Source organism: Lycium barbarum, chromosome 1 (assembly GCF_019175385.1).
Source record: "Lycium barbarum isolate Lr01 chromosome 1, ASM1917538v2, whole genome shotgun sequence".
Lineage (NCBI taxonomy): Eukaryota > Viridiplantae > Streptophyta > Magnoliopsida > Solanales > Solanaceae > Lycium > Lycium barbarum.
The window spans coordinates 8,212,633-8,233,962 of record NC_083337.1 but is presented as its reverse complement, the minus strand read 5'-3'; the positions used below and the strand labels follow the sequence as shown (position 1 = coordinate 8,233,962).

General features: G+C 35.0%; 4 protein-coding genes and 1 pseudogene across 5 annotated transcripts; 4 read left to right on the top strand and 1 right to left on the bottom strand.

Moving 5' to 3' along the window:
• The first annotated feature begins 889 nt into the window (after positions 1-889).
• On the top strand, positions 890-5,475 carry LOC132630955 (nudix hydrolase 11-like). Of its 2 annotated transcripts, none has more exons than XM_060346548.1 (4): positions 890-1,316; positions 3,967-4,109; positions 4,841-4,957; positions 5,037-5,475. In XM_060346548.1, the coding sequence occupies exons 1-4, from the start codon at positions 974-976 to the stop codon at positions 5,238-5,240; spliced, it is 807 nt and encodes a 268-aa protein (XP_060202531.1). In that variant the 5' UTR covers positions 890-973; the 3' UTR covers positions 5,241-5,475. The 2 variants fall into 2 exon arrangements, with proteins under 2 accessions (XP_060202531.1, XP_060202526.1); XM_060346543.1 differs by having other exon boundaries at positions 4,838-4,957.
• LOC132619522 (5S ribosomal RNA) lies at positions 1,419-1,535 on the top strand (annotated as a pseudogene).
• A 150-nt stretch (positions 5,476-5,625) lies between the features above and the next one.
• LOC132630951 (uncharacterized) lies at positions 5,626-7,524 on the top strand. Its single transcript, XM_060346533.1, has 2 exons — positions 5,626-5,767; positions 5,873-7,524. The coding sequence occupies exon 2, from the start codon at positions 5,915-5,917 to the stop codon at positions 6,929-6,931; it is 1,017 nt and encodes a 338-aa protein (XP_060202516.1). The 5' UTR covers positions 5,626-5,767; positions 5,873-5,914; the 3' UTR covers positions 6,932-7,524.
• On the bottom strand, positions 7,314-12,084 carry LOC132630944 (magnesium-chelatase subunit ChlI, chloroplastic). Its single transcript, XM_060346524.1, has 3 exons — positions 11,897-12,084; positions 9,378-9,493; positions 7,314-8,601 (listed from the first exon to the last, which is right to left on the bottom strand). Exons 1-3 carry the CDS (start codon positions 12,003-12,005, stop codon positions 7,552-7,554), a joined length of 1,275 nt encoding a protein of 424 aa, XP_060202507.1. The 5' UTR covers positions 12,006-12,084; the 3' UTR covers positions 7,314-7,551.
• A 4,261-nt stretch (positions 12,085-16,345) lies between these two features.
• LOC132630935 (disease resistance protein RUN1-like) lies at positions 16,346-20,156 on the top strand. The gene is made up of 4 exons (XM_060346516.1): positions 16,346-17,464; positions 18,209-18,484; positions 18,584-19,429; positions 19,519-20,156. Exons 1-4 carry the CDS (start codon positions 16,943-16,945, stop codon positions 19,996-19,998), a joined length of 2,124 nt encoding a protein of 707 aa, XP_060202499.1. The 5' UTR covers positions 16,346-16,942; the 3' UTR covers positions 19,999-20,156.
• Positions 20,157-21,330: the final 1,174 nt, after the last annotated feature.

Below are 21,330 nucleotides of genomic sequence, written 5' to 3'. Positions count from 1 at the left end.
TTGGCCTAATCAGCTTTGAGGTATATTTTAAGACATAAATAGTGATAGTTCAGATATAAAAATGGAACAATTGATAGTTGGGTATTAAATTCGCGAAAACGTGATAGATAAATCAGCTTTGAGGTATATTTTAAGACATAAATAGTGATAGTTCAGATATAAAAATGGAACAATTGATAGTTGGGTATTAAATTCGCGAAAACGTGATAGATAGTTGAGTATGAAACTTACGAAAACATTAGTTACACACGTGAAAATACTACACCTTCATCTAGCCATCAAAATGAAAAAAAGGAAGTGATGGATCAGACAGAAACATGACTCATGAGCAGTGTGTTCAATACTCCCTTCGGATAAAAAAAAGTGTCCACTTATTCATTTGCACATTCTTTAAGAAAATAATCTTTACGTTTACTTTTACTTGTCCACTTTGGACTTTTCACGTTGTTTAAGAAATAATAAATGAAGTGCATGATTTATCAATGTACCCATATTAATTGGTGCATATTTTTATTAAATTTGAAGAATGATTTGAAATGAGTAATTAATACTATGGGTAAAACAGGAAAAAATAAATGATCTTTTTTTGATATGCTAAAAGTGGCAAGTAAAAGTGAAAATCTATTTTTAGAATATTGGACAAGTAAAAGTGAACAGATGGAGTATTATTTTGTAGATAAAATTAGGTAATTTGACTAAAATATCTCTAATTAAATAGGTATTGAGATTTAATCAATTAACACTTAATAAGGATAAATCTGAAAAAATAAAGTTAATGGACCGCTCTTTTTGAAAAAAAAAAAAAAGAATTAAAGTGTATGCTCTTTTTGATCGGAAGGAGTAGTTAAGAGGACAAAATTGACCAGTAAGGCAATAATATAAACAAGAAAAGCAACCCCAAAATTACAGGACCCAATTATTAGTCTTTTTTTAAGCTTTTTGGCACAGCAACCTTCCATTTCTCCTTTCTCGCATGGCAAGTAACATATTTCATAGATCAGAAAACCTTTTAAAATTAGCTGAAAGACTTCGTCTTTATAATCCTAATAATAATAACCACCCTTCATTTAGCTCCTCCAACTTTTTCAATATCCACAGTCAAAATCAAAGTCCAACAATTCAAGAATGTAATGTGAATGAGGTTGTTAAAAAAGAACAAGAATTGAAACCAGAACTTGGGACAGACCCTATAAATAGTAGTAGTAGTAATTCAAGAAGAGCCAGGGCTGCAGTTTTGGTATGTTTATTTGAGGATCAACAAGGCCATCTTCGTGTAATCCTCACTAAAAGAGCTTCTACAGTCTCTACATATTCTGGTAAGTATTTGATTGCTGGAGTTCCTTTTTACCTTCTTTTTTTCCAATTAAATGTCTATAATAGTGGTCGGGTTTAAGAGAATTTAGAGCGCTAGGGATGATAGATGCGATCGTACCGGCACTAACGCATCGAATCTCATTAAAACTCTGAAGTTAAGCATGCTTGGGCGAGAGTAGTACTAGAATAGGTGACCCCCGGAACTCCTCGTGTTGCATCCCTCGTTTTACCCAAACTCGCTCAGTTTCGTCTATTTGATACTCCCTCCATTCCATAATAAGTGACTTTTTAGGCTTTTCATTTTGTTTCAAAATAAGTGGTGCTTTAGTATTTCAAGAAGAAATTGATTTCTTCTTCCAAAATGACCCTTATTTACATAATTAAGAATCGTTAAGCTTTTCTTTTTCTAGGCATTTAATTAGGGGTAAGTTAGTAAAAACACTCCTAATTTTCTAGAAGTGAGCACTTTCTTAAGGGATGTGCATAAGCTTAAAAAGTCACTTATTATGGAATGGATGCTGTATAGTATATTTTCTTAGATTTTTGGGCCGAGATGTTGTCAGGATAGATGTTTGACTTGGTAGCATAGTAGTCCTTTTTGTTCCATTTTATATGATACACTCGCTTCTAAAAAAAAAAAAAAACACATTTTTATATTTGAAAGCTTTTACTTTTTATTTTTAGTTTTACTCTTAATGATATGTTCTTAATTATAACAGACAACCCTTGGTATCAATACTGATTTAGCCAAAGATAGGGTACAATGGACAAGATTCATATAAGTGATATTTACTAGTTGAATATAGGTTTTAGACTTAGAACTTCTAATATTATTAATACAGTATTAGTTTATTTTGTTTCCTATGAATGAGGATACGAAATGAGCTTAAATGAAGAAGTGGAGATTCATATAGTTGACCTCAATTTGTTTGGAGCTGAGGCGTAGTTATTGTTCTTAATGATATGTCGTTAGTAGAAATGTGATGATATATTTAAAGGGCAACTTACACAAATAACTACCTTTTAGTGCTTGCTTTCAATCCGTAGCTACCTTTTTGCTATTTACAATTTGTAGCTACATTTAGGCATTTTCGCTGTATTTCAGTGTGTTTGAATACACTGTTCAGTTGTATCCAACCTTATCTAATGTCACATGTATTTGGCTGTATTTGGATACATGCAACCTTAATTTTTCTGAATACACGTGTATTCAAAATGATGTATTTAAGTGCATTTAAATACACGACAGGGCTGTGTATTTTATTGTATTTATATATTGATGTATCTTTTTGTTTTGGTTGTATATCGATCATTCAAACAACACTAGTTTTCCCAAAAATACAATCAGCCAAATACATTAAACTTATATTTACACTCAAAAAATGATGAAAATACACTCAGATTATGAGATACAAGAAGGAGAAGAAGTTGTGGATTCCGGTCAAATCTTCGGTCAAATACACTAAAAAAATGACGAATACACTCAGATCTGACATACAAGAAGGATAAGAAGCCTCGGATTCTAGCCAAATCTTCGGTCAAATACAAAAAATACACTTAAAAAATGACGAATACACTCAAAATACACTCATATCTGATATACAATTAGGAGAAGAAGCCATGGCTTCCGATTCAATCTCCAGTCAAATACAAAAAAATACACTAAAAACAATGACGAATACACTCAGATCTGAGATCTCATGTTTCATGTTGTTCATGGATTCGATTTCTCTGACATGCGTGAATCTCCACGCGCCGTCACCGAGTCTGAACTCCAAAATGAACAGCCACTCAACACCACCAACGGCAGCACCTCCGTCCTTTCCGATTAATACTTCCTCAAGTGTTAGGGTTTTGGTTTGAGATTGAGATTGTTTAACCGTTTAACGGCCGTAAGTTGAGAACTCTTTAAGGTGATATGATTTTTCTAATTTTGGAGGAGAGAGAGGGGCGAGGGAGAAATACAAGCCATAAACCAAATGTATTTGGTATAGCTATGAATGATAATTTACAAAATCACTGTAGAAAATCACTGTAGCTACTAAATATAAATAAATTAAAAGGTAGGTACTATCAATAATTACCTCTTAGAGGTAGCTATGCTAAGTATTATTCCATATTTAAAACTAAAAGGTTTAATGGTACGTTTGACATCTCTGCCTTTATTTCCTAAATTCCTTTCCCAATCAAATAAGTGTCATATAAAATGAAACAGTGAGATTGCATCAGTCCAACATTGGTATCACATAAGCCTACCCACCAAGGCTGGAGGTCTAATTCTAATTTTGGGATCAAATGCATAAGGCATTTTTTGATGACTGAGAAATCTGCCTGGAGCCAACTCTTGGCCAACGGCAGCATTCGTAACTCGGGGATAATAGGCCCGCCCCTCTACCCTTCCCAACTTAAATACTGAATTTAGTTCCCTTGATGCAGGGCTCAAACTTGTGATCTACACAAGTCCTTCATCTTCTGACAATTGAGCTAACCCCTCATTTTAGCCAATCGCAGTAAGCTCGAGGTTGATGGACCCACCCCTCTACCCTTCTCCACTTAAATACTAGACTTAGTTCGTTTGGCGCAAGACTCAAACTTGTGATCTAAGACACGAGTTACTCAACTTTTACCAACCCCTTGTTTTATTGTTTTTAGGTGAAGTTTCTTTGCCTGGTGGGAAAGTAGAAGAAGGTGATGCCAATGACACGGAGACAGCATTGAGGGAGGCTGAGGAGGAGATCGGATTAGATCGTTCACTTGTAGATGTTGTCACTGTTCTTGAATCCTTTACTGCCAAGGTAATGCATTTGTCTTCATTAGCTTCATTTTAGTTTTCATGGTCATGCCCTTTTAAGGTTTCTCAGCCTCGTGAATATTAATGACCAGTAGGGACAGAGTTGATAATACAAGCCCGTCTTCTTGTATCGAAGGTGAAGGGGTTAAATTTCACATACCATAAATATGCGAAGAACAGTAACAACAACAATAGTTATACAATGGTACTAAGCAATCAGTTGTTAGGAGTATTATGCAAAATTAGACATGACATACGGATATCTTGTTGGAAAAATCCAAAAAGAAAAACTAATGAAACTTTTTATCGATTCTATTGTAAATTAACTGATACTGGCCTGAATGTCATACTCATGTCCATCACACAATCGATACTGCAGCCAAAGTTTTGTTTAACTTAAGAGAAGTAAGAAAGAGTCTAACTGAAGGATGGTTTTTGGAAATTCTTTTTGAGCACTTGCCTTAAACAGGAGAAGCAATGGTCATACCAGAAAGTTCTAGCTAAATGTCAAGTCGGTGAGCTACTCATTTTCGAATCATTTCCATTTAGAGTTTAATTGATCTGTTGCTTTTTTGGTACTTATCATCAATGCCTAGCTGGTATAAGAAGTATCTGTTGCAAGTTTCGAATGCAAATTATTTCGGTTTAGCCCTATGGAATCTTTCCTGTCTTAACCATCTTGTTAAAACTTGGTCCAAATCCATTTTATTTTATGTTTTTTGGTTTGCTCAGAAGGGAATTATAGTGATTCCGGTAGTGGGTATACTTTGTGACCGGAATGCATTCAACCCGTTAATAAACACTGCAGAAGTGGCAGCAATATTTGATGCACCTTTAGAGATGTTTCTTAAGGTTAGTACGTCTAGAAACTCCCTTTTCGTTTACAAGTTTCGTCTTCAATTGCTCTTACCGATATTTTGGTTGATTTTAGGATGAAAATCGAAGAGAACAAAAGGTTGAATATATGGGAGATCAATATGTACTCCATTTCTTTGATCACGAAACGGAGAAGGAGAAATATATTATATGGGCTTTAACTGCTGGTATTTTGATTAAAGCTGCCTCGGTTGTGTACCAACGCCTCCCTGATTTTCACGAACGAAGGCCTAGATTTTGGAATAGAAGTCGCCAATGAAAGATGTTATTGCCGAATCTCTCGTGAGACACTTGCCCATTGGAACATAAAGGATAGTTCCTTCAAAATGAAGTAAATCAAATTACAAATATGTGCCTTTATATGTAACCTATTATGGCCATTGCTTTCAGTGTAACATATCTTAGTTTAATAGCATGATTTATAGTGGAAAGTATAATGTGTTATTATTACTGGTTCAATATTTTTGTATAAGTTGTATAAGTTGTTGAAATAATGTTGTATGAGTTGAGTGTTATGCATCAAACAGAGTTGAGTGTTATGCATCAAACAGAGTTTCCTTTTGATGTTATGTATCATTAACTGGAATATGTTTGTTTCTCTAGTGGGCAGCTACCTAGAACCATTTTTCTATAGATTTTTGTGCTGCTAGTGAAACATATCTTATTCTTCATCTGAAAGCTGACGATTGATTTTTTTTTTTTTTTAATGGTGGATGTTCAGGTCAATTATGCCTATTTGCATCTGATATCTGTTAGCTCCTAGCCTCCTACTAGTATAGATATCGGGTAACTCTGTCTGCCAAAGCTTAGATAGATGGAAAGAAATTACCTAGTGGTGTTGTCAATGGAATAATAGTCTTAAACAAGACAAATACATTGCTAATATTGCAGGCTTTCGCGCACTTCTCCAAGGTCTCAGGGTTACAAGCCAACATGGACAAGAGTGCATTTTATGTGGCTGGGGTACCAGAGTCCTTTAAAGAACAGCTGATACAAGAGATGCATTTCACTACAGGTGCAATCCCTGTCACATATGTAGGGGTACCGCTCTCCTCCAGGAAACTTACTATTCAACAGTGTCTTCCACTAGTAGAGAAGATAACAGCTAGAGTGAGTTGCTGGACTTCCAAATTGTTGTCTTATAGTGGAAGACTACAGTTGATCAAGAGCGTACTGTTTGAAATGAATACATACTGGGGGCAGGTCTTCCTGTTGCCTAAAAAGGTGATAAAAATGGTCAATACTATATGCAGAGTATTCCTGTGGACTGGAAGTAATGTGTTTTCAAAAAAGGCACTAGTGGCCTGGGATACTATCTGCCAACCACAAGCTGCAGGTGGGCTTAATGTCATTGCTTTTGAACAATGGAACAAGGCTGCAATTTGTAAGTTATTGTGGGCATTGACACATAGAAAGGAAACGCTTTGGGTTCAGTGGATTCACGGATACTATATCAAATGCCAGGACCTTGCAAGTATGAGTACTCCTAAACAGGCATGCTGGATAGTTCGGAAAATATTTGAGGCTAAATCATGGTTTCCTAACACCAATGCCATCACACATCTGAACCAATTTGAAGTCGGGGGAAGGTTCAATATCAAAAAGACTTACACTGCATGGTTCCCTCAACTACCAAGGCCTAATTGGAAGAATCTGTTACTATCATCAGGTCCACTACCAAGGCACCACTTCATACTGTGGCTGGCAGTACAAAATCGATTGGCTACAGTAGACAGACTTGCTAAATGGAACATACAGGTGCCTATGGAATGTGTGATGTGTTCTTCACAAGCTGTAGAAACTATGCAGCACTTGTTTTTCGATTGCACCTACTCAAAATATATATGGCACACAATCTTAACCTGGCTGGGTATTCAGAAACAGATAGGCACTTGGGAGGAGGAAGTACAATGGTTATCTCAGCGGGTCAAGAACAAGAGGCCAAGGTGATATATCATGTTTGGGCTGAAAGGAATGCTCGAAGATTCAACAAAGAAAGCAGAGTTGCAGTGCATAGAATAAGAGAGACAGTGCTAGAATTACATATTAGAGGGCAATCTAAATGTAAATGGCAGAGGCTGTTAGATCAACTGCAAAAGTACCCTGTCTAGGCTAGTAGATCTTTCATCTCTGTAATAGCTTAGATAAGGAAACATGAGATCTGAACCCAGAGTCAAAACAGGATCAGTGGTGTATTAAACTTCTCATTTGGTTGAATAAATTTTTTTCTATTTGACCAAAAAAAAAAAAGAAAAAAAGACAAATACATTGCATCCAGAATTACTCATTTTCCCTCTTTTGGCATTTTTTGATGTATATAATAGGGATGAACTAATGGAATTATAATAGCTTCTAATAATGATCAAATACTAGTATGTTTACAAGTAATTCTCAACCCATTTCTTAAGCATAGTACATAGACAATCTTAAGCAAAACTCTCTAGTTTTACAATTGCCAAATCTTTTACATGATTTGAGAATGGAAAATAAAGCCAAAAACAAGTATTGTTGCTCTATAAAACAGCTTGTGCAGGCAAATGTTACCCAAAGAAGACAGCCCTCTACCTTCCTTAGCCGAAAACCTCGTAAAATTTCTCAACAACAAGTAAACCCGAGTCGATAGACTCCAACGGATCCTTCCTAAGTCTGTGTCTTAAGCAGTTGGGAATGACAGTGGCGATATCCTCCGTGGTTACCTTATCTCTTCCTTTTAGTGCGGCCAATGCTCTAGCTGCCCTGTTCGTGACTATATCACCTCTCAATCCATCGACGTTCAGTTCCGCACAGACCTTAGAGATTTTAACACGAAGATCATGATCAATTGTAACAGAAGAAAGCCCGCTCCTGGCTGAGGAGATTTGGCTCTGGAGCTTTTCTTGCTCTCCCTTGTACGTTTCCCGGAATTCCTTAGGGTTCTTGTCAAAACGAGCTCTTTCCTCGACGATCTTTACTCTCAGCTCTGCATCTCTAACGGTTCCCACTTGGGCATGCATTCCGAATCGATCAAGAAGCTGTGGCCTGAGTTCTCCTTCTTCAGGATTACCCGAACCGATAAGGATAAATCGAGCAGGGTGCGAAATTGATATTCCCTCTCTTTCAACAGTGTTCCATCCGGAAGCCGCAGAGTCCAAAAGAACATCTACCAAATGGTCATCCAAAAGATTAACCTCATCTACGTAAAGTATTCCTCTGTTAGCTTTAGCAAGAAGACCGGGCTCGAACGCCTTTACACCCTCGGTAAGAGCTTTTTCAATGTCGATGGTCCCACACACCCGGTCCTCAGTGGCACCGAGCGGTAAATCAACCATGTTGATTTTGGTGAGAGATACAGGAAGCTGGTCTCCCTTCCTCAATTTATCACGGACTTCAGAGCTCATTACTTCTTGGTCATCAGGATCTGAATTGAACGGATCACCAGAAATAACTTTGATTTCAGGAAGTAAATCCACCAAAGACCTAACCGTGGTGGATTTCCCGGTTCCTCTATCACCCATTATCATCACGCCTCCGATCTTTGGATCTATTACGTTCAGCAAAAGACATAACTTCATCTCATCTTGCCCTACTATGGCTGGAAATGGATACACGGGTCTCTGGCTGTCTTCAGCAAGTTTCTGAGCCTTAAAATTACAAAGTAGGTAAAAGCTTATCAATATCCTTGGTATTAAAAAAACCCCAGAAATAAAAACGGTTGCGAATACATTGGCTTCCAAATAAATCAGTTTGCCCAAATGTTAGAACTTTCTATTCTGAACCTAACAAAACCACTCTACTTTGAGGGATAGTCTTTCTTTTTGGGACGACTCAACATGATTCACATCATTTCTGTAAAAACTTTTACAACGATCAAGAATTCAAACTCATTAACAGATCCAAACTAAATCCGATATCTTTTTTTTTTTTTTTGTCAAACTAATTTTCAACTATAAGTTTAACGATCACTTCCACCATCAATAATATAATATATTTGCTCCATAGCAATTTATGTGACACTCTTTATGTTTTAGTCGGTCCCAAGAAAATGACACCTTTCTATATTTAGTAACAATTTGACATTTAACTTCTCATTTTACCCTTAATGAGATAATTTATAACCACACAAATATGTAAGACTTATATTAGATCACAAGTATCAAAAGTCTACTCTTAAATTGGAACGGAGGGAGTATGTATAAGTTAACTTAACATGTAATATAGAATTGGACAAAGGGAATACAACCACATGTCCACATCCAAGGAGTATCCAAGCATTTCATTAAACCTCAAACTCAAATCCCACATTAAGAAGCTCAAATACATAGAAAATAGAAATCTTGCACACAGTTAGCCCACTGTCTGGAAAAATACCTGATTAAGTTACCATATCAAGAATTACCGAAATGACGAAAATCGGTACCTGTTCTTGAGCAGGGCTGATTTCTGTTGCGACGTTGGAAATGGCCACACGGAATTGGGACCTCCCTTTAATTGGGAGTCTAATTCCTCCATAAAACTTCCTCCCTTGACTCTGCGCTGCAAATTGCAATAACAAAGTATCCAACAATTCATACTTACCCATCAAATTCTAGCTCGCAACCACTTCCAAGAACCCAAATTCACAAAAAACCCCAAAACCAATTCAAAGGAAAAACAAGAAGTAACAATCTCTTAAAGCATATACATAAAAAATGGAAAACACCTGCTAACAATGCTAACACAATAGCACAAACATATTTATTTTTAAGCTGATATAGAGTTTCTGCAATAACAAAGTACCCATCAATTCATACTTACCCATCAAATTCTAGCTCACATCACTGTCAAGAACCCAAAAATTCACACGAAAAAAGAAAAAAAAAACAATTCAAACGAAAGCAAGAAATGACACTCTCAAAGCCTATATATAACAAATGTAAACACCCATTAACAATGCAAACGGAATTAGCACAAAAATGTAAAGTCGACTCTAAAAAATTTCAGTTTCCTCCCTCTCTCCGCCCTATAACTGAAATCTTTAAAATCATATAGGGTTTCTGCAATAACGAAGTACCAGTCAATTCAGACTTACTGAAGGAAAATAATTTAGTCTTAAACTCATAAATTTTTGAATGATCTTTACAATTTTCCTCTATGCTCTCCTCTATTCTCTACTACATGAAAATAGCTAGTAACATCCCTATTTATAGTAGTGAAAGCCTAGTCTAGCTAGGAACTAGAAAACCTATTTTTATAGTATTATTCAGACTAAAAATTTTATTTAGGTTCAGGTAGGCCGAAAAAGTATTGGGAACAGGTGATTAGACAGGACATTGCGCAGTTGCGGCTTACGAGGATATGACCTTAGATAGGAGGTTGTGGAGGACACGGATTAGGATAGAAGGTTAGTAAGTAGTAGAGCATTTTCTCGCTTATCATTTCATACTAGTAGTCGTAGTATTTCTCATGTAGTTTCTTGTCCTTCCATTTTTGGTTACTATCTGATGTTTCTTGTTCTTTTTCCAGTATGCTCTGTCTTGCTTTCTATAATATCTTGCCTTCGTTTGTTCACTTCCATTATTTCCTTTTTTGACCTGCTTTAATATGCTTTAGCCGAGGGTCTATCGGAGACCGCCTCTCTACCCCACAAAGGTAGGGGTAAGGACTGCGTGAATCCTACCCCACAAAACCAATTCAAAGGAAAACAAGAAATGACAATCTCTTAGAAACATACACATAAAAAAAAATGTTAACACCCACAAACAATGCGACCAGATTATTACAAATATATATATATATCATCAACTTCTATCTCACAATCACTTCCAAGAACCCAAATTCACAAAAAAAAAAAAAAAAAAAAAAAAGGAAACAAAACAAAAAAAAAATTCCAAGGAAAAACAAGAACTAACAATCTCTTGAAGCATGGATACAAAAAAAATGTGAACACCCATTAACAACGAGGACAAAATTAGTACAAATATATTTATACCATCAAATTCTAGCTCATAACCAAGAATCCAACTACTTCCAAGAACCCAAATTCCCAACAAAAACCCCAAAACCAATTCAAAGGCAAAACAAGAAATGACAATCTCTTAGAAACATAGATATCAAAAATATGTAAACGCCCACTAACAATGCGAACCCAACTAGTACATAAATATTTATCTTTAAACTAATATAGAGTTTCTACAAATAACAAAGCCCATTAATTCAAATTCTAGCTCACAACCACTTCCAAGAAACTAAATTCAGAAAAAAAAAATCAAAGGAAATACAAGAAGTAACAATTCCTTGAAGCATAGACACAAAAATATAGGCATAATACATAAACATGCCCTTAAACTTGGCCTCAGTTGGCAAGTATGCCCTCCAACTTTGGGTGTGCACAAGTAAGCACCTCAACTTGTATAAAGTTGAACATGTAAACACAAATGCTGATGTGGCATTGACTTAGCACTGACGTGGCCCTTCAAAATTTATGTGTCACGACAGCATTTGTGTTTACATGTTCAACTTTATACAAGTTAAGGTATCTACTTGTCCACACCCAAAATTAGAGGGCATACTTGCCAACTGAGGCCAAGTTTAAGGGCCTGTTTATGTATTATGCCAAAAATATAAGCACCCACTAACACTGCCAACATAATTAGTACAAAAATCATACAGAGTTTCTGGAATTAACAAAGTACCCATCAAATTCTAGCTCATAAGAAATGACAATTCCTAGAAGCATATAACATAAAACAAAATGTGAACATCCACTAACAATACAAACAGCAATTATTACAAAACTAGTACAAAATTATCTTTCTTTTATACTGATAAAAAAGTTTATGCAATAACCAAGAACCCAATTTCACAAAAACCCCAAAAACCAATTCAAAGGAAAAACAAGAAATGACAATATCTTAAACACAACAATGTAAAAAACAGTTAGTACAGAAATATTTGTACCTGAAGATGGGAAAAAGGAGAAAACAGCAGATTTAGTGGAACGAGAAGAGAAAGGTGTTGAAGCTAATATTGCTGTTGAAGAGGAAGTAGTTCCAAGTAGTGAAACCATATTTTTATTGACTTGTTTTCTCAGTGAAAGAATAATGCTTTTGTTGGTGTGTTGATCACTAGTCAAGTGCTAACTACTGGCTTGTGTGTTGTGTCACAGGATAAGACGATAGATTTCCGGGTCATACCATTCCTTTTTTGGATGGACTTCATGGATTCGGATTTTGTGATCCAGTTGGTTAATAAGCTTAATGTGCTACTTCCATTTGGGCTTTTCCTTTGGCCCAAGTAGAAAGGGCAAGGGGAAAGTGGGGGTCCGAAGTGCACAGATACTCGATTTTGGGATCTATTAGAGAAAATTACGTCATAAGTCAAGCTTTTAAATTTATGCACATAGTTAGCACAAGTTTTAAAGTACATCAAAAATAACAATTTTTATTACTCTTTTGCCATATTAAAAATAACGTCCCACTAAATTAGGGATTCAAATTTATCCTCTTACTCTTTATTATCATTTCTATCTCTTTTTTAATTGTTACACCCCCATTTTCCTCATTTCTTTCTCTTCTTCAACCAATAAACCCCATTATTCTCTTACTTCAAGAAGGCATGAAAGGCAGATATTTCAATTTCGAATGTATTTTTAATTTATATTTTGCCTAATTTGATTTACTGCTCACACTTGGTGCATAATTTTGTTATTTTCAAAATTATTTTTTTCTTTCAAAAGTTTTGTCTCTTATATTTGCAAATGTCAAACTTTTCTAAAATCAAATTCCTATTTGTCAAAGCTTTGACATAAAAGTTGCTATACGTTTTTTGCGTGGGACGTTTGTAGAGTATAGAACTCATTTGATTTATTTGTAATTGATTTTGTCTAAACGCATAATGAGATCTAATTGGGTTTGATTTTTTTCCCATATGAGAAGTGATTGGAGTTGCAATAAATAACATATATGATTTATTTAAGATTAGATAATATAATTAATTATGCATGATTTAAACTGTGTAATCATCATTTGTTCCTAACTTTGTGTGCTATTAGCCTATTAACTTTCTTATACACGCTAATGCATATGACTGATCTATAAATAATACTATCAGCATAATAATGTATATAAATAAATATACCATTAATATTATGAATATAAAAATGTATATTACTAAATATACTAATAATAATATGATTATAATTATAATAATGTATTGGTTGAAGAAGGTCGGGTTTGGTATTATTAATTATACCGATAATTATACGGATAATTATGAGTATAATAATATATATTACTATTTATACCAGTAGTATTACTAGTATAATAATGTATATTACCAATTATACAAGTAATATTATAAGTATAATATAATAATTATACTGGGAATATTATGAGTATAATAATATATATTAGTACTAATTATATAACTTATGAATATAATACTATATATTAGTACTAGTTATACCAGTAATATTACGAGTATAATAATATATATTATCAATTATGCTAATAATATTATGAATATAATACAATTATAATAAAGAAGGAAAAGATATACTACTGTGTAATTAAAGAGAGAAGGTTGGCAGAAGAGTGAAAAAGAGTTAAATTACCATTACCATTACAATCATCGTTTTATGTTAGACTGTTAGTGGGCAAAGCCACTCTTTGAAAGAAAGAGAAAAAACTAAATATATGTTGAGCATTAAATCAGGGATCAAGATTGTTAGGATAATTAATGTAAGCAGATATCTCGCTGGATTTGTGATGGAGAAACGGGGTGGATATTGTTATGAAATACATTTATATGCTGTTAAGAAATGTAAACTAAATAACTCTGCTGAGAAATCGTAAATATTTTTAAAACTGTGTACAATTACGTTTTTTCCCCTAAAATTTACTTGTCATAACTACTCCTAAGACTTAATTATGGATAGTAACTACCTTTTTTACTATTTAAGTTCAGTAGCTATATTATTCAAAATTTACATTTCATAGCTAACCCACCTTTTTTAATTAAATGTGCTGCCCCATAATTCTTAAGTTTTTTTCCGTTTTAGCTTCATGCCCACCAAATGTATTTTCAGTGTATACAGCCGTTTTCACACCTATTTTCAGTACATACAACCGTTTTTTACTCAACAACGATTTTGTATTACGTTGTATTTCGAAAATGCGAACATGAACAGACTCAACAGCGATTTTGTATTTCGTTGTGTTTCGCTGTATTTCGAAAACGCGAACATGACCAGACTCAACAGAGATTTTGTAGTTCGGTGTATTTTTCTCTGTATTTCGAAAACGCGAAAATGACCAGACTCAATAGTGATTTTGTATTTGCTGTATTTCATTGTATTTCGAAAATGCGAAAATGACCAAAAATACAACAAAAACAGTTATGACTTGTAATTTTGCAACTTGTAGCTATAAATTGTTAGAACCTATTAAAAGGTAGCTATTTGTGTAAGTTTTACTATATATATACAGTCAAACCTCTCTATAATGACAATATTTATCTGAAAATTTTATGGCTGTCATAGTGAGGTGTTGTTATGTATTTATACTGACATTTGATGTTTAGATCTCATTTCGCTGTTATAAACAAAAATACGCAAACAATTATTTTTCTGTACTTTTTATGTCGTAAACGAAAGCAATATACTTGTTAATTTTAAAATCTCAATTGATTTTCATATCTCATTATTTAAAAATAGAAAAGACTAATAAATCCATAACTAGTTGTACCGTACTGATAAAGAATTAAAATATAAGGAATATATGCACTTAGAGTTTAAATATTTCAAGTTTGACATAAATATATTACAATTGTAGGTTATTTCGTAAATTCCAGTCTCTTAGTGATAATATAATGCTTGAATTGATGAAGAATTTTGTCCAAACTTTCAACAAAAGGGAATTCAATAGCTTTCCCTTGAACTTTGTCTAAAAGCTTAACAGTGATTCTTTTATCTCACCCCAAGTAGAAGTAGGTTGAGGTACTTCATGACATTAATGATGATTATCATAAATATTTTAAAATTTTATTTTTACACATAATATATTTCTTACAAAATATTATTATACAATATTGGAGTATAACTGTTATAGAGAGGTAATTTTATAAAGAGCGTACCACTACAACGAATGTCACTGTTGTTATAGGTTAAATATTGTAATAAAAAAGTAAAATATAACATGAAAAATTGGTTTCGAAAAAAATTAATCTGTTATAATGAAATGTTATTTTAACGAATGATAATTATAGCGAGGTTTGACTGTATTCATAAATTTAGTATAACCATTGGGTGCCAATAAATTTTTGCGGGGAGGGGAATACGTCTTGGGTTTTCAATTTTTACTTGTAAAACAAAAACATTATCTTCGGCATTCTTAATTTGTTTTTCTAACCTTTTCATTAGATTTCAGGTTTTGGCTGACATAGGCAATTCTGATTCACATATCAATTTTAAATATTTCAATAAAAAAATTCGAAACAGTTAAAAGAAAAAGATAATGGTCAAAAACTTATTTGGGCTATCACCCACGAATTTCACACCAAATTGTGCGTTGTTCTTTTTTTCTACTTGAACTATCACTATTTATTTATTAAAACACTTAGGTGATAGTTCAGGTAGAAAAATGGAACAAATGAGGTTTGAGGTGTGAAATTTATAAAAAAAATTATAATTCAGATGTGTTTTTGATCATTAACTCTATCGTAAGAATAGAATATTACAAGAATAAAAAATAAAGAGAAGAAAATGAAAGAGATCCACGCCGGGGTGGGGGCAGGGGCAAGGTGGGCAGAATTTTGAGAAAATACTAAATTGGGTAGGTAAGGTCCGGTCAAAATCTTAGTGAGCAAGGCTCACCCTCCTAAGAATGTTTACAAATTAATTAAATATTGTAAAAAACATTATTTAAATCATCATTTTTTAAATAATAGGAGTAGGCATAATATCATAAACCACAAAGGAAGTAAGTATTATAAAGTTATCACCCAATTTTCCAACTTTAAGATCAATTTTGCCTCAGTTCCTCGGCATTAAGGGACATTGTCTAGTCGGGTTGCTTGCTCAAAGACAACTTCTTAATTAAACTCACTCACCATTTAATAGAAGTGGTATTTCTATTAATTGTATCCTCCCACCCTCCAACACACCTCATATTCACACCCATCTCCCATAGCCCCCACCCCCACCCCTGCTCACACCTCCACCTCCCATACTATTTGTCTAGATTCTATACAATTTTTTTAAGAATAATATGATTTGCTTACGTACCGAACACAAGAAAATAAGTAAAATGAACCCATTTATTTTCCTGGAAAACTTTTTTCCTTCTTAACGAACACGCCGTATTGTTCTTCTTTTCCCTTTATTAATTAGTATTGTTATTATATTGTTTATTCTTTTGCTAACTGTAGGCATGAATTTAAATTTATCGAGATTATTGTACATCAAGTCTTTCAAAATGTCAACCAGACACCTCTAGATGTTGCTTGGTACCCGGTTGGATTAGATACTCGTGTCGAAGATATAGAGTTGTTATTGCAAAATGAATGTATAGATGAAGTTCAGATGGTTGGTATATATGGGACTGGTGGAATAGGGAAAACAACTCTAGCAAAAGCTATCTACAACCAAACATTTCGACACTTTGGTAGTAGTTGCTTTCTTTCAAATGTTAGATCAGAAGCTGAAGCATTTAATGGTCTAGTCAAGTTACAAGAGAAACTTCTTCATCAAATTCTCAAAACTAAGGACTTCAAAGTTAACAATGTTGATGAAGGCATCAAGTTAATTGAGGCAAGACTTTGTTCAAAGAGGGTTTTAGTCGTTCTTGATGATTTGGACGACATGAGGCAACTACAATCCTTAGCAAGAGATCGGAGTTGGTTTGGTTCTGGTAGTTTAATAATCATTACAACTAGAAATAGCAATTGCTATGTGGGATTAGAGCGAATGAGAGGTACAATGCCAAACTATTAAATGACAATGAAGCTATGCAACTTTTTAGTTGTCATGCTTTTAACAGTAATATTCCACCGCCACAAGAATATGTTAGGCTGGCACAAGAAATAATCAAATATTCAGGTGGTCTACCATTAGCTCTTGTGACAGTGGGGTCTCATTTGCAAGGAAGATCCATAGAAGAATGGAGATACGAGTTCCAAAAACTAAGAGCAATTCCTCATAGTGATATCCAGAAGATTCTCAAGATAAGCTTTGATGGACTTGACGGTGATACTCAGAGTGTTTTCCTTGATATTGCGTGCGCTTTCCATGGGTTTTCTGCGGATGAAGTTACCAAAACATTAAATGCGTGCGGTCTTCATTCTGAAAGTGCAATTGCAACTTTGGTCCATAAATGCTTGCTCCAAAGTGCAAGGCCTTTTTTGGAGATGCATGATCTAGTGCGAGACATGGGAAGAGAATTAGTTCGCATGGAATCACCCCAAGAACCTGGAAAACGGAGTAGATTGTTCATCCCTCAAGAAGTCCGCGAGGTTCTACAAGGAAATAAAGTCAGCAAATTCTTCATCTTCATCTCGGTCTTACTTTTAAAAAAAATTAATTTGATTGTTCATTTGCTCATAATTCTTTGTTGTCACCACATTGAGTTCAAATCATTTATGCTTCTTCTCTGGCTAGTAATTTTTTTCCTGTTTTTACGAGCAGCCATCGAAAACTAGAAATGAGCATTTGCTGAAGTCGATACTCATACTATCCAAGGAGAAAACCTTTTTTTTCTTTTAAGGAAATCACCCTATTTAACAATAATCCAAATTGTTTTGCTGATGCACATTTCTTGTTACATTCTCATAAATAATATAATTATGGTCATAGACTGCATTAAGATTGTTATTCAAAGATGTTCAACTCTGTCCTACTTTTTATTTTTTTTAAATGTTCTTATTGACTCTCTCTATGCTTATATCCAATTAGGGAAATTAGGCTTTCTCAATGAAACTATGCATGAGAACATTAGAAAAGGGTTGCACACACACAATACACACATTTGTATGCTTTTTGTTTATCTTGATATTATTTCTCGTTGAGTAATGTTAGCCAGTTTTTGAGACAGTCATCTCACCTAAGCTTTTTGAGCAATTTTGTATTCTTTTTGCATCCTCTAGTTGAATCTAGTGTGTACATTCTCAATACATAATGCATTGTCTTTGCTTGACCTTTAATTTGTATAAACTGTTTCTCTCTTTTTGTGACTTAACATGGTCTGAAGGCACTTTCCTTCTTTTACTGAGATACAGGGTTCTGAAAAGGTTGAAGTACTGATGGTAGATCCACGGGCATTAAAGGGCGTGAACTTGAGCACCAAAGCATTTAAGAAAATGAAAAATCTTAGGGTGCTTAAAATCGATAATTTATATATTAGTGGAAAGCTTGAGCTTTTGTCCAAGGATCTCAGATGGTTGTCTTGGAAAAGATGTCCTTTAAAGTATATACCATCAAATTTTCCAGCTGAAAAACTTGTAGTTCTAAATCTGCGAGGGAGTAATATCCAAGAATTTGGTCTGAATATGCAGGTTTGTCACTCAATTCTACAATTTCAGGTGTACTGCTATCGATATTGCAAGTGAGTGAAAGAAAATCTATCTTGAAACTATATTTGGTGTTACTTTCAGTGTTGTAGTTTGAAGGAGATGAATCTCTCTGATTGCAAGCGCCTTAGAAGAACTCCAAATTTCAATGGTTTACAAAGTCTCGAGACTTTGTGGCTGGGTGGTTGCTCAAGTCTGATGGAGATCCACCAATCAATAGGAAATTTGGACAGACTAATTTATCTAAATTTGTCTGGTTGCAGAAAGCTTACTGATCTTCCGAGCAGCATATGCCAGCTAAAATCCCTTTCATCCTTGGACATCACTAGCTGCTCATCTATACGAACACTGCCGGTTGGCTTCGGAGATATGCGAAGTCTAAAAGTTCTTCTTGCACTTTATACAGGTATAAAAAAGCTGGCGCGTTCCGTTGAAATGCTACGAGATCCTGTAGTTTTGGAAGTGAGAGATCGAAATTTAGAGGCCAGAAGGAGTTTTTCTCGAAGAAGAGTCCATCACATACAATCCTTGTCAACTTTTGTCTCGTGTTTAAGCCTTAGATGTTGTGGTTTATCTGAGACTGATATTCCTACGGATATTGGGGGTTTATACTGCTTAGAAGTTTTAGATTTGAGTGGCAACCATTTTGACCGTCTACCCTTTGGTTTTTCTAAGTTACGATTCTTGAGGTTCTTGGGTCTGAATGACTGTGAGAATCTTCAAACAATCCCGTCAGTATCAAATTTAGAATATCTGAATACTCTTTCACTTGCAAATTGCAAAAAATTAGTCAAGATTACAGCGTTGGACAACCTCCCTTCTATAGAGCGGATCGACATGCTTAGTTGTAGTTCTCTGAAGAATCCATTCAGTGAAGGCTTCTTTAGTGCACCTGCTCTAGCATATCAGTCTAGAAAAGATCGAAATCGGGTTAGTCCACTCTCCCTCCCTCCCTCTCTCTCTGTCTCTTCCCCCCCCCCGCCATAGTAGTAATTTTGCGGCTTCGTCTGATGAAGCAGGGGTTTAAAATTGATCTCCAATGCAATGAGATTCCAGATTGGTGCAACACTCAAGTAACAACTTCTTCCATCTGCTTCACTATGCCGACACATAAGGAGTATAAGTTTTTAGGAATTATTCTCTGGTGTGTTTTCAAGATTGTCAATGTACGCTCTTCTAGCCGTTCGCAAGGCTTGAACTTTAGTATTGCTGGAAAAACGTCATCAAGTTTCCACTGGCCTTATTATGAAGTAATACGCACTGGACAGGTACAGCGATCATGTGTATTTTGGAGATCTTACTTAGATACACCTTTTAACGGACAGATCAATGGTGGAGAAAAGATGGAACTCGTCGAGTTGGGTGAAGAAAATGCAGTAAAGAAGATAGGGATCCATCTATTATATTTAGACCAACAAGGTAAAGTTACATCATTGCCAGCAGTCCTGGATCATTTTATTCAGATGAACAGAAGCCAGGAGATAATAAATGGAGTCTAACCCTCCGTTTGGATGGTTGTTTCCCGTGGCTCATTAATGTACAGTATAGTATGGTACAATATGGTGTTGTATTGTATTGTACTGTATTAATGAACACAATGTTTGGATAGACTGTATCATTTGTTGTGGTTTAATAACATTTGTATTGTTTGGTTTAACTGTATGATACTGTATAATAACTTATAAGTTTACTAAAATATCCTTAACTCTTAATTAGAAATTAGTTTATATATATATTAATGAACTAAGGTAAAGAATAAAATAGAAACTTTAAAAAATAAGTAGGTAGTGGGTGGTAAGGTAGGGGTGAGTGGTTGTGGGGGTGGTGGAGGGGTGGGTGGTTGTGGGATGAGGGTGGGGGTAGTGGGTGGTAGGGTGGGGATGAGTGGTTGTGGGGTGGGGTTGGGCAGTGGTGAGAGGTAGTGGGTGGTGGTTAGGGTGGTGGGAGTGAGTGGCAGAGGAGTGGGGTAGTTGGGGGTGGGAGTGGGGGTGAGTGGAGGGGGTGGAGGTGGGGGTGGGGTGGATGGTGGAGGGTGGGGCGGGGGTAGGATGGGGTATAATGGAGAAATGAAATACGTAACCACGGAAAAATCATTAAATCCGTGATTACAAAAATTGGGACTTTTGTAAAGATAGGAGATGGATAGCACAGCTGTACACACAATAGCATAGCAAGAATAGTAATGTTTTCCTTTTCTGAGTAATGAGGACTGGGGTGAGGTAAATTAGAGGCAATTAAAGCCCGGTCTCTTTGTATGTGTTTTTTGCAATGGAAAATCAATAAAATGGTTCGGTGGATCAAAATTGGGACTTTTCATGGTTATATGACTATGGGATGAACCACAGTTTTACAACACCATGCCACATAATTTTATGAACAATGGAAACAAACATAATTTTATAGAAAACCATACATTAATAAACCACGGGAAACCACCATCCAAACAGGGGGTAAGTGGGATATATAGTTTTTCAATAGAACTAAAATAATAAAAAAAACAGAACTAATCATACCCTATTTTATATGATAATACTACACTGTTTAGTTGGTCTTTTGTCTTGAACGTTGCTCTTTTCTCTTGGTGCCTTCAAATCTTCCCGGTTTGTAGATTTCCTTTCATTCCGCTGAATGCTGTTTGATTTGATATTTCCTTATGAGGATTTTAATTCTAAGAGATAGACTGAAGGGATTGCTTTCAAAGACGAATTCACTGCTTCGGATGAGTTTTGACTTCCGGTCCTCATCTACTTGGAATGAAAGTTGTTCCGTTTGACTATGATCTTTCTTCAATTGTGTTATTGACCTCTGGAATCTTGATTCTTCAGTTTAAG